Source organism: Empidonax traillii, unplaced genomic scaffold (assembly GCF_003031625.1).
Source record: "Empidonax traillii isolate 1590-97213 ecotype Southwest subspecies unplaced genomic scaffold, ASM303162v1 scaffold408:size522183, whole genome shotgun sequence".
NCBI lineage: Eukaryota > Metazoa > Chordata > Aves > Passeriformes > Tyrannidae > Empidonax > Empidonax traillii.
The window spans coordinates 382,911-397,423 of record NW_020955601.1 but is presented as its reverse complement, the minus strand read 5'-3'; the positions used below and the strand labels follow the sequence as shown (position 1 = coordinate 397,423).

Genomic DNA, 14,513 nt, shown 5'->3' with positions numbered 1-14,513 from the left:
AACTACAGCCAAAGATTGTGGAGAAACAGTAAAAAGAAACAGATAGCAAAGTACCTCAGAATGAGACATTTCTGGGGAAAAAGCAAGGAGGGAGCATGTAGGAGTCATTACAGATAGGAAGAACGAGGAGAGAGATGTCTGAAAGCTATCCCCCATTCCTATTGCAGCAGGACTTTTAACCTGAGGGCAGGGAGGAGTCTGGAAGGCCTGGGAGTTAAGAATAAATAGGGTGTTCGGAGAGGATGACAACTGATCAGTATAAACACTGATGCCCTTCACCATAGCACTGAACTGAGGGCATTGATGGGAGGTCAATGTGACAGCACTCAAAGAGGTCCAGCAGTGCAATTTGCCGTCTGGATAGTGCTGACTGTCTGTTCCCAAGTGCAGTACTGGGATTAGGACATCTGCCTCAGCTCTCTCTGAAGGGACTTGAGACAGCTGGCACCAACATGTTTCACCCTTCTTAGCTGAGGACACCCGTAAAACTGTGATCAGGGAGGACCCTCAGCCTGCTACTGTTAGCACTGTTGGTTGCCCTGACCCAGTGCCCACCGTCTCAATCCCTGAACTGTAGAGGAAGGAAGAACCTCCCAAGAGCTTGCTAACAGTGGTGCCAGTGTTCATTGCAGAGCTCTTGTGCCTCCCAAACCCCATTGCTCTGTCCCTGTACACTCATCCCTAACAGCGATCCTCCCCGATAGTCTGTCCCAAGACTTCATCCAGCTCCAGGTCTGGTTCCCGCTGTAGCATTTTCTGCTGCAGATCAGTGTAGAAGTCGACTCCCTCAGAGACTGAAAGGAAGGCCTTGCCTTTGGGCTCATAGTAGCTGCTTATTTGCTGTAGGAAGCACTGGTGGTGCTGAGGCTGATCCTTGAAGCTCCCATCATAGCCCTTGATGTGGTTCCTTTTGAACTCCAGTATCGTCTTGGTGTAGGTATTGAGAGTGGTGACAGCAGAGGCCATGCAGCACGTAAAGGAGGCCCAGGCCATGCTACCAGAGAGACACAAAAGAAGCACATGCTGTGAGAAACCAGGTAGGGTAAGGAATTGAACAGCGTAACACATCCTGATCTGCAAGGCAGAAGCTGCTGGGTATGGACATGAACTAGAATGACTAAGTCTCATAACATTACAGTTCTTGGGGGTTATCCCACCGCAAAATCCTTCTTAGATCAGTGGGATAAATACTGGTCATCCCTGTCACAGGGAAGGGAGGGATACACGGGAGAGGTAAAGAGCAGCAGGAACATCTGTAACTGGTCAGAGCAGGAGAGCACAGCTTGGAAGCAAGTTCTGTATTCCAGGGCTGGTCAGTGTCTTCGTGCACATGAGGCTTGTCTACTTGAGTGTAACCAGATTTCCATGCTGACATTCAATGTCCAGTGGCACATGGCACTGGAGTGTTTAAGTACAGCATTGCAAATTGAACCTGCCAACTTTCTATGGACACTTGGAAGGCTCATCCAACTGTTGATTTCAAGTCAGATATGTCATACCAGCTGTTGTTGGCTACTTTATCCTTTAGAGAAAGGCACCCTGAGCTATCTGGTTTTTGCAGCTGCTCTTCCTGGCTCACAAGTGACACTGTGGTCTATCGCCCCTTTCACTCCTTCCTGCATGTAGTATCATCTTAAGATGGCCTTGGCCTCCAGTGCAGCTGCCACAGTACAGCTGGGCCAGCGCTGGAGAAGATGATGTGACTGCTGGTTGTGGGCTGGGCTATGTCCACATCTTTAAGCATATGTCTAGACTTGGTGTTGCAGGAATAGGCCCTTTGGACATTGCTTAGTGAAGATGCCAAACCAGCATGCAACTTACTTAAACTGCAGAAAAACAAGACATGTTTGAGAGCATCATCACAAGTGTGACACTGGCCTCTGCACACAGGGAAGAGCTGAGACCAAATAGGGCAAACCAAGAGAGGGCCAAACCTGATTAATCAGCAGGGTTGAAGGAAATTGTTTAGGTGTGACCCCATTGTTTTGCCAGTCCTTTGGTAGCTACTCATTAATTTAATACTACCTATTTATTAAAACGGAGACTAACTATTTATTAAAACAGGGATAAGGCAAAGACAAGAGATTAGTAGTAGGAGAACCATGTCTTTGGAAACACAGGAAGGTCAAGAAAGGAGGAGGAAGCAGGTGGCATGGTTGAAGCCCAGAAGGCTGGGGAGGTCAAGATGGCTTCAGAGCTCACGTACTAGAACGCCCAGCCGTAGTCCCATGAGTGTGGTCTCCAGTCCTCTGGTCCCAGATTAACCGTTGCCTGGAAGACTTGAGTGTACATCATGTGGGCCACCATCCCAAGGAGACCTGGGCACAAAAGACAAAGCAAATAAGTTAACAGCAGAAGCCAGAGCAGCATACTTCAGCCTTGTGTGGAAGAGGAGGCTCTCCTGCTTCTGCGATTGCAAGCCTACAGTAATAAACTTACCTGACAGCACTGAGGAGACAGCAGCAAAGGCATTGAGCTTCATCCCACAGACAGGATTGCCAGTATGCAGCATTTCCACCGTGAGGAGGATGAAGCTGATGAGCAGCAAGCTGATGTACAGCATCTCTGATCCCAGCGACAGCCACAGGATTCCTGCCGGGAATACAGGATGAAACCACATTCAGGGGAAAATACCCCCCTTTCCCAACCCAATCCTTAAAGACGTTCTTTGGAAAGAAGGGATCAAAGGCAAACAACAAACACTCAAAAGCAATTGCCCCCAACCTGTGAGCAAGGACTAAAAGAATGCTGGATGGGGACAGTGTCTGTCACAGAAGATGGCTTTGCTAGTGTAGCATGGCAAAGCTGAGAAGCACTAAAATGCCATCTGTAAACAAGTCAGCATTATTCATAAACAGCAAGGAGGAAAACGGGGAAAAAACCAGGGGAAGCTGTTGAGTACTGGCATAAAACCTAGTGATCATAGATTGGCCACGAACACATCTGAGCTATAATCACAGCAATATAAGAAAACAACTTTTAACCTGGGACTCAACTAGTTAAGAACTAAATGGTGTATCCACAGCTATGTCAGGACCTGGCCTCTGGAATTCAGGAAACCCCTTGCAAGCCTGTATTTCTCACCAAATCCCCAATTAAAATGAAACACATTCTTTGGGGTTGATAGCCAGCTAGGGCAGTAACATTCACCACTCACCCTGCTTCTTGAACAGAGTGCAGATACTTTCATGCTGGGATTTTGAGTGGGATTTAAGTGATACCACAGTGCACAGCTGAGCTCAGTTCTACAGCTGTGCAGTAGAACTTGGAGGAGAATGAGAAAAGACGCTTTAATGCAGGGCTGTGGAAAAGCACAGGATTCACTCAGGAAGAAACATTAATCTGACAAATGAAGCAGCCCTGTGAACACTGCTGTTAGCAACTATTAATGGCTGTAGAGGAGACATTCAGCTGGGGAAAAGGAGTGTGAAGAAAACCCTCATTAATGTGGCACTGACTTGAATACTCAACATCATTAGTGCCATAGAGTCACCCAGCTCTTTAGCAGAAATTGATGAGCTGCATTCCCTGTTTAAAGGAGCTGGCTCGCTTGCTGCAGCACCATCAGGGAGAATATTTCATTAGAGGTCAGGCTGCCAAAAGTATTCTGGAGGTTGCAGGCACCACACATGCACAGAGACCTCTGCATCTGGCCTTTCATTGTGAGGCCGGGCTCTCCACAGATGCTTTGTAATTTGGTCTTGTAATGTTGCCTATGATTTGTGGAGCTGCTCTGCACACAACCAGCTCAGCAGTCACACCGCCTTCTCCAGTGCTGACCCAGATATACAATAGCAGCTGCACTGATCATCTTAAGATGATACTACGTGAAATGATGATGATACTACATTCTTACAAATCCCCAACATTTGTTCCAGCCCTTGCTCTCATGGCCTGAACGCTGACACCAGCCCTGCACCCCAGGCCTTTCCCTTCACATACGAGCATCCTCTGAAATTACTTGCCTTCAGCCTCCATTTCAGGGAATAGTTAGCAAGCCCACAGCAGTTGAAAAGCTTTAATTAAGTAAAATCTCCATAGCATATGTACACATACATCGAAGTAGACTGAGGTTATCCACAGGATAATTTGAAACATGTGACAGTGACAGGAGGGATGATCTCTCCTACCCAAATGTATTTGCTTTGTATTTGAGGCAAGGACTTTACCCTAAAAGGGTAACTTTCAGGTGTTATATTCACTTACCACAAAGTAGGAGATGATTCAGCTTCTAGACTCCCCACACTAGACTTCACCCAAGGTGAAGCACTGAGTTAACACGTAGCCTTTGTGGGAGGGACTGCCCTCAGGTGGACTCTTCCCTGGACTACAGCAAGATGACTGTCCGTCTGGGAAACTTACTAGATGAGAAAAATCTCCTTTCATATGGGAGGGGATCTGAGGTTTCCAGCACTGATTTCACAGATGGCAATGGTTTACGCAGACATGTGGGTCAAAATCTTTGCTCTTTTAGCAACCACGAGGCCAGGATTTCATGCCTGGCTCTTTGGGAACCTGCTGTCCCCACACACGCAAAATGTTGCAGATCCCCCATCCCAAGTAGACACACTTGGCAGCCACACTGAGATATGGGGATTTGCTCTTACCTCTCTCTGCTGGTGGCGAAAGCTCAATAAAGCTGCGGCATTTCTCTTCTGAAACACAAAATCAAAGCTATTAGTTTACAAAACAATGCAGGGTACATAAGGGAAAAGAAAATGTCTTCATCTCACTCTCTTTTCAGCGCACAGATCCAGTTATCCCTGAGTCCAGCCATCACCTCATGATCTTCTCACCTCTGGTCTTTTTCTGACTGCCTTTCCAGACTTTCCACTGGGGCAAAGTCGGGGAAGGCAACCTCTGCCTGGAAAACTAGAAATGGTCTTTCCAGAAAAAAACCTTCAGCAATTTGTAAACCTTATGAGCCTCTGCTGAATATAAAAATCTGTTGCTACTTATCCACAACTTTACTGATGGTCAGGTCTATTAGGAGTGTAGCTTATTACAGATTGCAGACCCACCACTTTTGCTGAGGATGTGAATTTCCACTCATCCCAATCTCAGAAGAGCAGTTCTAGCACTGCTTCTCAAAGAATAAAGAAAAAAAAAACAAATAAAACTAAAATCAAGTTTCCCACATAAAATACTTCATGACAGAGATGTAAGTCCCTCTTCTGTGGCAGAGATCATACAGAAATATGATCTTCTGTCCTCACATTTTAGGCATGCTATTTTGACAAATTGTGTTCATATTTGCTTTGTTTTTTATGTTGGCCAGGCACAAAGTACTGTCTCAGCTGCATGTACATCATTATTATCTGTAAGTTTCTGTTCCTGCATACTGCATTGGAGGGTCCTCTCCTCTACTTGGCACAATATTTTCTCCCAGGCATTTCCGCTTCATGTAAGAATCTCATTTTCTTAATTTCTATCCCCAGTTCTAATCTTTCCAAATCTCCTGTGTTACTTCTGTCATCCACAGCTCTCAGGATGCTACCCAGTTTAGTGCCATCTGCAGTTCTCATTAACTTGCAATTTGCTACTTCACCTAGAACTTTAATGAGGATCTTCAGTAATGGCTCATCTAAACTGATCCTGAGATTAGCCTGAATAATGAAATCCTTTCTGCAGCTCAACTCCAACTCCTTTTGTTCTTAGTAGCCCCTTTTATGTTGTTGTTGTTGTCTATGCACTTGCTTCAAAGATATGCCGTAGTGGGTGGGTTGTACTTGATTTACAGGAAGCCAGAGACTGAGACTGACTGTGCTCCACCCCATGCTCTACCCCACACTCTGCTGTGATCCAAATGTAGCATGCTCTCCATGTTCCTTCCAGCTTTGGGGTTATCCCAGGACTGCCCAGTGCCCAGATAAGTCTTTTAAAGAAATCAGTCAAGGGATGTACTTCCATTCCCACAAGAACCAAACACCCAAACCAGTCCCAAATAAACACATCTCCTTCTGCAGCCTGTCTGGAAACGTTCACAACAATTAGCAGCCTGCCCGTTAGGACATGAGAGTTTCAAGCACATTCCCTTCTGCTCCAACCCCCACTTCTGTCTGCTTTTATTCACCAGTTATTTATTTTCAAACTCTGACAGGAACAGATAAGAAAATTAGAAATGCTCTACTGGAACTGTGGCTTGGTTAAAGAAGATGAGACGTTTGTCCTTGGGGAGAGCTGAAGGGAGGGCAGTGGGCTCAGGGGAATGGGCCTGATGAAAGTGACTTTCATCACTATATCCTTAGATGCCTATCTCTCCACTGGCCACCTTCTGGGTCAGTTCCAATCCTTGATGTGTGTGCCAGGCCGTAAAAAGCATCTGTACACTGCAGAGCATCCACCTGTAGGGGTGTAGCACAGGTTCCAGCAGAAGCACTTCAGTAGATCTGGGCAGGAACAAGTCAAGGGTGAAGGGAAGCACCAAAGGGTTCTCATACAGGTTACACAACCAGTCCTTGGCACTTTAGGGTTTACAGTGCCAGTCCCAGGTGGTGAAAAATCACAAATGAAGCCTGTCACAACATCATGAAAACATCTAAAAATAATTAGAATATTGCTGCTCTAATCCTTAGGTCAATTTGCCTCCTGGCTTCAGTTTCTCTGGGTTCAAATTTTCCAGGTTTTCTCTGTATCTATAAGTAGTAATTATCTTTCTCTCTTCTATTTTTTTTTTTTTTTTTTTTAGAGAAAAGCCCAGTCTCTGTTTAATAACACAAAACCTCTCTGTTTGGTGTTTTAAGGACAACACCAACTAGTGCAGTCCTCACAGTTATAGCTAAAAAGTGACAACTCTGCATAAGGTCACTGCACTTAAATTTCTGAGAGGACATGCACAAGTTTACCCTGGAGAGCATGAAGTAAGCTATGTATAGGAATATAAATTTGGGGAAAGGAAAAGGAGGGTCACTGAAGTTCCCATCAGGATGGACAATGCCATCACAAAGTCACTGCCATCACCACCACCATTTGCATTCCACAGCCCCTATTCCAGACTGAAAGGCACACTAGAGACAACCATTCTCCCTTTCCCCACTCTGTGAACATTCCAGTGAAGGACACAAATGTATCAAGCACAGCAGTGCACAGGGCTGATGCCATCTAGGAAAATGAAGAAGACTTTTCTCCCAAGTGTTGTCAGCCTCCCACCTCTCACTTTCAAACTGCTGTGGAATAAATAAGTGTTGGTTGCCTGAGCAAGACAATACCTGGCCCTTCCATGCTCTCTTCACAGGAAAGCCACATCCCTGTGTGGAAGTATCTGAAGGCAAAGCGGTCGTCTCCAGTCTCCCAGCTGTAGTGCACCACGTCCTCAGATGAAGCATTGCTAGCATCTGCATGAGATGGCATGGGGACACCAATGCACTGGGTGGCTTTGCTTTTCCCACACAGAGGTTTGGGCACTTTCTGGGTCCCGGTGCACCAGTAGCTGCCAAGCAAGGCAGTGGTGGAGAGGGTGAGAGCCAGCAGGTTCAGGATGACAGCCAGGAAAGTACGGTGCAATTGCAATTGCTTCAGCAGCTCCATCTACAACACACAAATGGGAGTGACTGTCACACCAGCCGCTTGTCCAACCTAGAGTTACAAATCTCTTGCTTTTCCCAGCAGGGATCTGTGGGGAGGGGTTATGAGGACTGTCCTCCTCACAACATTCCCACAGCTCACTCATCATGGCAGAACCATTTCTTGGAAGCCAGGGCAGTGGACAAAATATATTAGCTTCAACCATTTCAAAGTATGCTGAATATCTGTACTGGGTAAGAGAGGGTAATCCAGCAGACATAGCAGGGCTGAGTGCATTGAGGTATCTGAGCGCATGAGCAAAATGAAAGAACATCACCTTTACTCTGTCTCAGAGATGATAGGAAAAAACTGTTAACCAACTTCCTCAAATACCATGAGTTGCTCTTTCCAACTAAATGAGAAATCTTGCTGCCAAGTGTCCCAAAACACTTCTTCAAGCTGTAAATTACTGAACCTGTGGAGGTAGAGAGTGTAGTAATTTCACTGTGGGGAAAGGCAGGAAAATGTTCTCATATTGCTGAGCGTTGTGGGACACACATGAAAGCAGTGGCCTGCTCAGAGGAGACAGCCAGCCATCCAGACCTGGAATCTCAAGTTCAAACCCAAGAGCACCACGTCCCACCTGAGCCCTGACCAGTACATCAGAAATCTGGTAGGGAGGCGGGATGACAGCATCTCTGTTCTCACACAAAGTGCCAGAGGTTGGGGGTTTTTTATAGGAGTGACCATTGCCACAAACCTTCTTCCCCGTTTCATCCAACGTTAAAAGTAATTCAGAAAGCAGTTTGGGAACCAGGGTCATGTGGGCTTTCCCACTCAGAGGGAAGCTTAAGACCTTAGGATTCCTGCAAACCCCTTCACTGACTTCTGAGAACCCCAACCTATCACTCCATGGATTGATTAGATATCATCTACCTACACATTAACTTTCATGTAATCAACGCTTGTCTCTTCCCATGTGGCACTCCCTATGTTTGGCACAGCTTCATCCAGATACTCCCACTCTTTCCTATTTATGACTCAAAATCTATTTGTCCATGAATAGATTCAGTTTGTACAGACATTGCCTGCTGCTGATCCTCTTCACTTAACTTCGGCTGACTCACCCAAAGTCAAACGTGTGAGAAGGACCCAGCGTTCTGTGGACACCACTATAAATAAATGATATGAGAGCAAGCTTTGCATTGTTTGTGATTGCACCACAGCTAAAAGTGGTGCAGTTAGAATCATATTTTCTGCTAACCAGCAAGCTTGGAAATGTGGTCAATAAAGATGGTGTTGAAGCTCCTCTTGAAAAGCAGGACTTCATTAGCATGCCATCACACTGAGAAAGCAGTACCTGACCCGGAACAGCCTCACTGAAAGCAAGAAAATACTCAGCTCCTGAAAATTTCCTGTGTTTTATGCTCTGCTTCTTTTGTCTCTTCACCAGGGCTTTACTTTCTTGCAGCAATGGAAAAGCTCCCCCCCTGGAGATGGTAACATCTTAGTGATTCCATAGCTAATGACTTCTGTGATCTGAAAGCATGTCGGATATCACTATTTTTGCAGAGCAAGTACCTACTAGGAACAGTTTCTGGCTAAGGTTGGTGGCAAATTTCTCCCTGAAAGTTTTTTTCAGTGAAAAATTTGGCTTATGACTGAAAAGGAAATTATAGATAAAATTGTTCTCCTCAAAAATATAATTTTTCACCTGAAAATAGAAACCTTCAGCACACAAGGTTTTTCAGATTTTCATCAATGCTTGATTATACGACTTTCTGTCATGAGGTTTTTGGGCTGTTTATGCTTTTATTTAAAAAAAAAAAATCCACTCATAATATTGACAAAAATCATCTTTCTAATTTAAATCATAGATAGTGGGAAAAATGTTCTCTCCAGTTGATTTGTGACAGTAGTTGAAAGGCCATGTAATTTCAAGAAAAGTGTTAAGGAAAAGAGAATAAAAAAATATAAGAAACAAATAAGTCAGAAGGAGGAAGTAGATCAAGGATGCAGAGGACATAGGGAATGAGAAGCAAATCTGAACTACTTCCTGGAAACATTCTCAGAAAAGCTCCCCTCCTCAAAAACTAAGCACTCACTGACAATAATTGACTATTAATATCTAGATAGCCCCAAAAGGAAACAGAGCTGAATTTACCTTAGCAGCAAGTCTTCGAAGTCCTGTAATTTGATGATGAGCAATATAGAAACGGGACTCACGCTTTGTCTGCTGTTTTGCTCATCTCTACATCCTCCAAGAAACCCAATTGCTGCAAAACCCCTCTCTCCTTTGTCTTATCCCCTCCTCCCTTGCCTCCTCAATGATTATTAAATGCTATCCCTCTGATCAGCAGCTGTTTTGTGGAAAATGGTCATTTTGTAATCCACAATGCAATCACAGCACAGCTGTTCTGGGAGATTATATGCAAGGCGATTGATGCTGCGGGTTGGGATTAAGTGGAGAACAGTGACCCGCATTGACTGAGTAGAAAGTTTCTTCAAAACACAGAAATATTCCAGGCCTCCCCAGGCTGTTTGGGAGCTTGTATGGAGTGAGCTGGCAGATCTTTGGCTTCAGGGAATAAGTGACCTTAGCTTGGAAACCCACCGCAGCCTAGTCATCAGGTCACTCCTGTCTCAGAAGAATGGCAAAGTCTACAAGCCTCCCAGCTCTGGGATATCTTCCTGGTGAGACCTCGCAGTTGCAGAAAGGGGAGAAGAAAAAAATGGGGAGAAGGAGGTTTATGCAGTTGCATCTGCTCTGAGCACTGAGGATTTCAGTCACTGAAGAGATGCCAATGCAGCTCTCCCCATAGGCACAGGAAGTTTTGATGCCAAAAGGAGCTGCTTAGCAGAAGAGCTGCTGAGTGGCAGGCTGGCACCATGGCATCACCACCATGAAGGTGTTGTGAAACAGTACAAGTCAGGTCCAGTATTCAAAGGATGGGAGAATGAGGTAGACTGTCTGTGTCCCTTGTAGTCGCAGTTTTACCAAAATGTGAAGTTCACCGGGAATACCAGCTCCCAGCAGGTTCACACTGGATGAATTTGGGAACCTAATAAGGAGAGATAAAGATTCACACTCACCCAAAGTTCCCTCTGAGCTCGTGTCCTGAAAGTTTAAAGGCTCCCACAGTACTTGAAGGTGTTGATATCCCTCATTTGGTATCAAAACTGTGAAAAGTAAGAACGACATCATCTCTCATGAGAAGGCACTGTCACTAGAAGGCATGGAACAGAGCTGCATTGAATCAAACTGCAAGGGAGAGGAGTATCCCAAAGGTACACATCCTGTCTTCCCCACAAAGGCTTTGCCCAGTGCTAAGTGAGTGAGACTCCCACCACCGCTGGGAGGGAGCAAGGCAGATTCCCTGCATGACTGTCATGCTGCTCTGCTGGGACAGAGGAAACCAATGGTCCATCTGTTCCCATTGCCCCACTTCCAACACCAGAGCTCAGAGGCTGGAAGCAGGTGTAGGAATAGTTCTGGGTGACAGCACAGCTTGTGACAGCCCCACACAGCACAGGCAGCAGACAGAGCCCACATGTTCATGGTCCAGTACATGGGCTGTGCTATCCCAGGCTCCTGACCCTTCCTGCCCTGAGCAGAGCAGGCAGCAGCTCTGTGGTTAGTGTAATCCCAGTCACTGCATAAACTCCTCTAATATAGATAATCATTTCTAAGACAGACTAACTGAAAGTAATGCTAAATGTCTCTGTGCTCCGTGGGCTGCCTGCAGGTTTTTGATTAATAAAAGGTTCTGTTGAAACAGATGTACTTAGTTTATTGAAGTAGGTAGGATAACAGCTGATGCTTTTTAATATTTCAGTCTGCATCTGGAAACCTTAAGTTTGACTTCTAAGTGCTTGGTAAAAAAAAAAAAAAAAAAAAAAAAAAAAAAAAAAAAAAAAAAAAAAAAAAAAAAAAAAAAAAAAAAAAAAAAAAAAAAAAAAAAAAAAAAAAAAAAAAAAAAAAGAAAAAAAAAGAAAAACAAAAAAAACCCACCTGGTTTACATGCTCAAGAATAAATAAAGTCCATCTCTCTACTGATAATCCCTAATGTTAACACCTTTGTAATTTTAAGCTTGATGAGAGTATCATTAAAACCTAGGAGTCTATGTCAGTTTCTAAAGCTGGGATCATGTCATATATATTGATGAAATGAGTCTGAGTTAGTTTTATATGGATAAAATTCAGGCAGGTAAATAAATTTATCAGAAATACACTATGGTTTCAAAAAACGCAAATAGCAGATTTAGTATTCTGAATAATGGCAGATATTTATCCTTCCAGAAGATGGCAGTCTTTCTCTGGTCTTCTTTTTGCGAGTCTCTACTGCTCAAGTGTGTGATGGGGGGAAGCAACACCAACCTTTTATACTTCTATTCCTTCCCTTGAAATTTCCCTCCCACCTCTTTTTTTACATTTTTCTAAACACAGACTCTTTACCTTGCCTGTGATATGGGAGGTAGGTCCTTCTCTTGGAGTTTTCTGAGCCTCGGAACACTTGAAATCACTGAGGAAAGGAGAAAAAGAGGAAAGAATGCAAGAGCTTGACAGGTCATTTGCTCCACCTTCTGCCCTGCATGGAACTATTCTTTCTAATACTTCTCCCAGTATTTTGTCAAGTACCATATTAACTTTCCCCAGATCATCGCACACAGCTCATAGAGCACCAACACCGGAACATGTTTCCCAATGTTCAGCAGACTTTCTTTAGCAAAATTCCCTTAGCAAAATTATGGGGGTTTCATTTGGGTTTGGTTTGTATTTTTGTTGATTTTTTTTTTTTTTTGATATCTATTCAAAACTCACTCTAATCTGACCATTTATGGACAGGAAAATCAAGCTGTATCTGTCTTTTACCCTATTGTGCCTTTCAGTTTTCTCCTCTTTGTATCTGATATTTCCCACCATAACTTGGCTTGGATAGAGTTTTTGGATGTCTCTTTCTCTTTGAACTCAGCAGCAATCAGTCCCTGGTGACTTCTTCAAAATTTGCCCATTGAAGTGGATACCCATAGCAGTTGACTTCCTGTGCAATCAGCCAAGCCCTTGGCTTATAGAAACAAAATAAGGAAACAAAATGCAGAGCATAAGCTTAGCAAAGCACCTCTGTGGTGATTGCCAACCCTAAAAAAGCCTGGGTGTTTACAAGTGATGCATTTTTATCCTGGCTCTGTGACTATCTACACCCTGGCTTTGGGTGTATCCTGCCCCAAAGTGATACACTCATCTCCCAGGGATGTTGGCGGAAAAGAAGGGCAAGAAGACCTTACCAGATAAGGCCCAAAAGTTGCAATACTTAACTGGTGGGTCTCAAGAGGCACACAGCTCTTCATAGCCCCCCATGCAGCAATCCTCCAGGGATATCAGGGATCAATCATATGCTGTCCTGACATTGACTCTTCAGCTGACCTGAAGAGGAAAAGAGAGAAGGAAGAGCGACTAGTTACACCCATAAAGCCTCTCTGTGAAAATTGGACAAAGACGGGCTAATACTCACCCCTCATTCCACACATTCCTCACACATGACACTTCCCACCGCTCCTGTTTTTGCTGTTTTTACAGGAAGATCATTCAGTACTGCAGTCCCCTCCCTCACTACCACTCAGAAAGCAGGATGTCTCCCGAGTGACAGTGACACGGAGAGAGCCAGACTTCTCAAACCCAGTGACAGACTGCAAATGCCAGATATCTGCCTGAGCTCTGAATAATTCCACTCAGATTGTAACCTTTATTTAGCTGTTTGCATGATGCATTAACTCTTGCTCTAAAAATGACCTCAACAGGCATATTTTTTCTAGTCTAAGCACATTTAAAGGTGAATTCCATTTTTAAATATGAACAGCTTACACTGCTAGATATCAAGACTGTGGCAGAACAGAAATAAATATTGAATTGGAATAAGTAAATGCATCTTAAAGATGGACAAACAAGTCCATCAGTTTGGACCTAACTACTTTTTATTTTTCTTCTACTGCTTTTTTTTTTTTCTTAAAATAAGACTTATTTGGCTGGATTTTTTTTTTTTTTTTAGTCTTTATGGTTATCAACCATTCAAAAAACCAAACAGAAAACAGAAAGCAGATATGAGAAGAAAAAAAAAATCAGATGCAGCAACACAGACTTTGAGGACTCAGTAGAGATTCCAGGTGTCTCAGTTTCTGAATAAGAATTACAAGACACTATATATTACATATCAGGCTAAGGGGTTACTTTTCTACAGTAAACAGCTACAGTACTTAAACTCTAGCATCCTAGGAAGTGTTAATCTGAGCACACAGAAAAAAAAGTTATTTTTGTAATTTAGCTAACCATAAACTGTAAGCAGACAAGAAAGACCACAAACTTTTACATATATCTGTAAGGACATTAAAGAAGAACCAGTCCTAAAAGGGTCCATAGAAACCCCCAAGTAGATAAACACTTACCTTATCCACTGCTCAGTATCCTCATCTGCTCTTCTGAGACATCCAGTGAAATACTATAAGGTGGCTATGGACTCTCCCCACTATTTCTTTCTCTCTGACTGGACAGGTAGCAGCCAAGAAATCCCATGAGATCTGACCATTTGCTTTGAAATGTAGCAAGTCTGTCATTTTGTTGATGGTTTAATTCTTTCTGAGCTCGCTAAATCATCACTGCACATTATATCAGCCGCAGGATTGGCAGGGTGTCCACTTCTGCAGAATGCATCTTTGTAATTTGGTAGTCCCGTTTGTGAAAATTGTTTCTAGTTAAAATCTGCCACTTATGGGATCTCAGTCTGTTACTGTACAGAATCACTAACACCCTGACTCAATGACTATCACAGGCTCATGGAATTTTTATCATCAGGAGGAACCATTACAACAACATTGTCTCATCTCAGGGATGACAGAACCCAAAGAACTTTAGATGATCATTTCTAGTGGTACACAGAACTCCTACTGGAGCTACAGCACGTATTTTATGCAACTAACTGGTATTGAACTGTGCAACAGAATATGATGGAGAACCC

At 43.8% G+C, this 14,513-nt stretch overlaps 1 protein-coding gene across 1 annotated transcript; it reads right to left on the bottom strand.

Moving 5' to 3' along the window:
- Window positions 1-357: 357 nt before the first annotated feature.
- Window positions 358-13,164, bottom strand: GSG1 (germ cell associated 1). Its single transcript, XM_027893857.1, has 8 exons — window positions 13,017-13,164; window positions 12,821-12,928; window positions 11,960-12,026; window positions 7,209-7,527; window positions 4,608-4,655; window positions 2,440-2,592; window positions 2,207-2,318; window positions 358-994 (listed from the first exon to the last, which is right to left on the bottom strand). The coding sequence occupies exons 2-8, from the start codon at window positions 12,850-12,852 to the stop codon at window positions 682-684; spliced, it is 1,044 nt and encodes a 347-aa protein (XP_027749658.1). The 5' UTR covers window positions 12,853-12,928; window positions 13,017-13,164; the 3' UTR covers window positions 358-681.
- Between the last annotated feature and the right edge of the window lie 1,349 nt (window positions 13,165-14,513).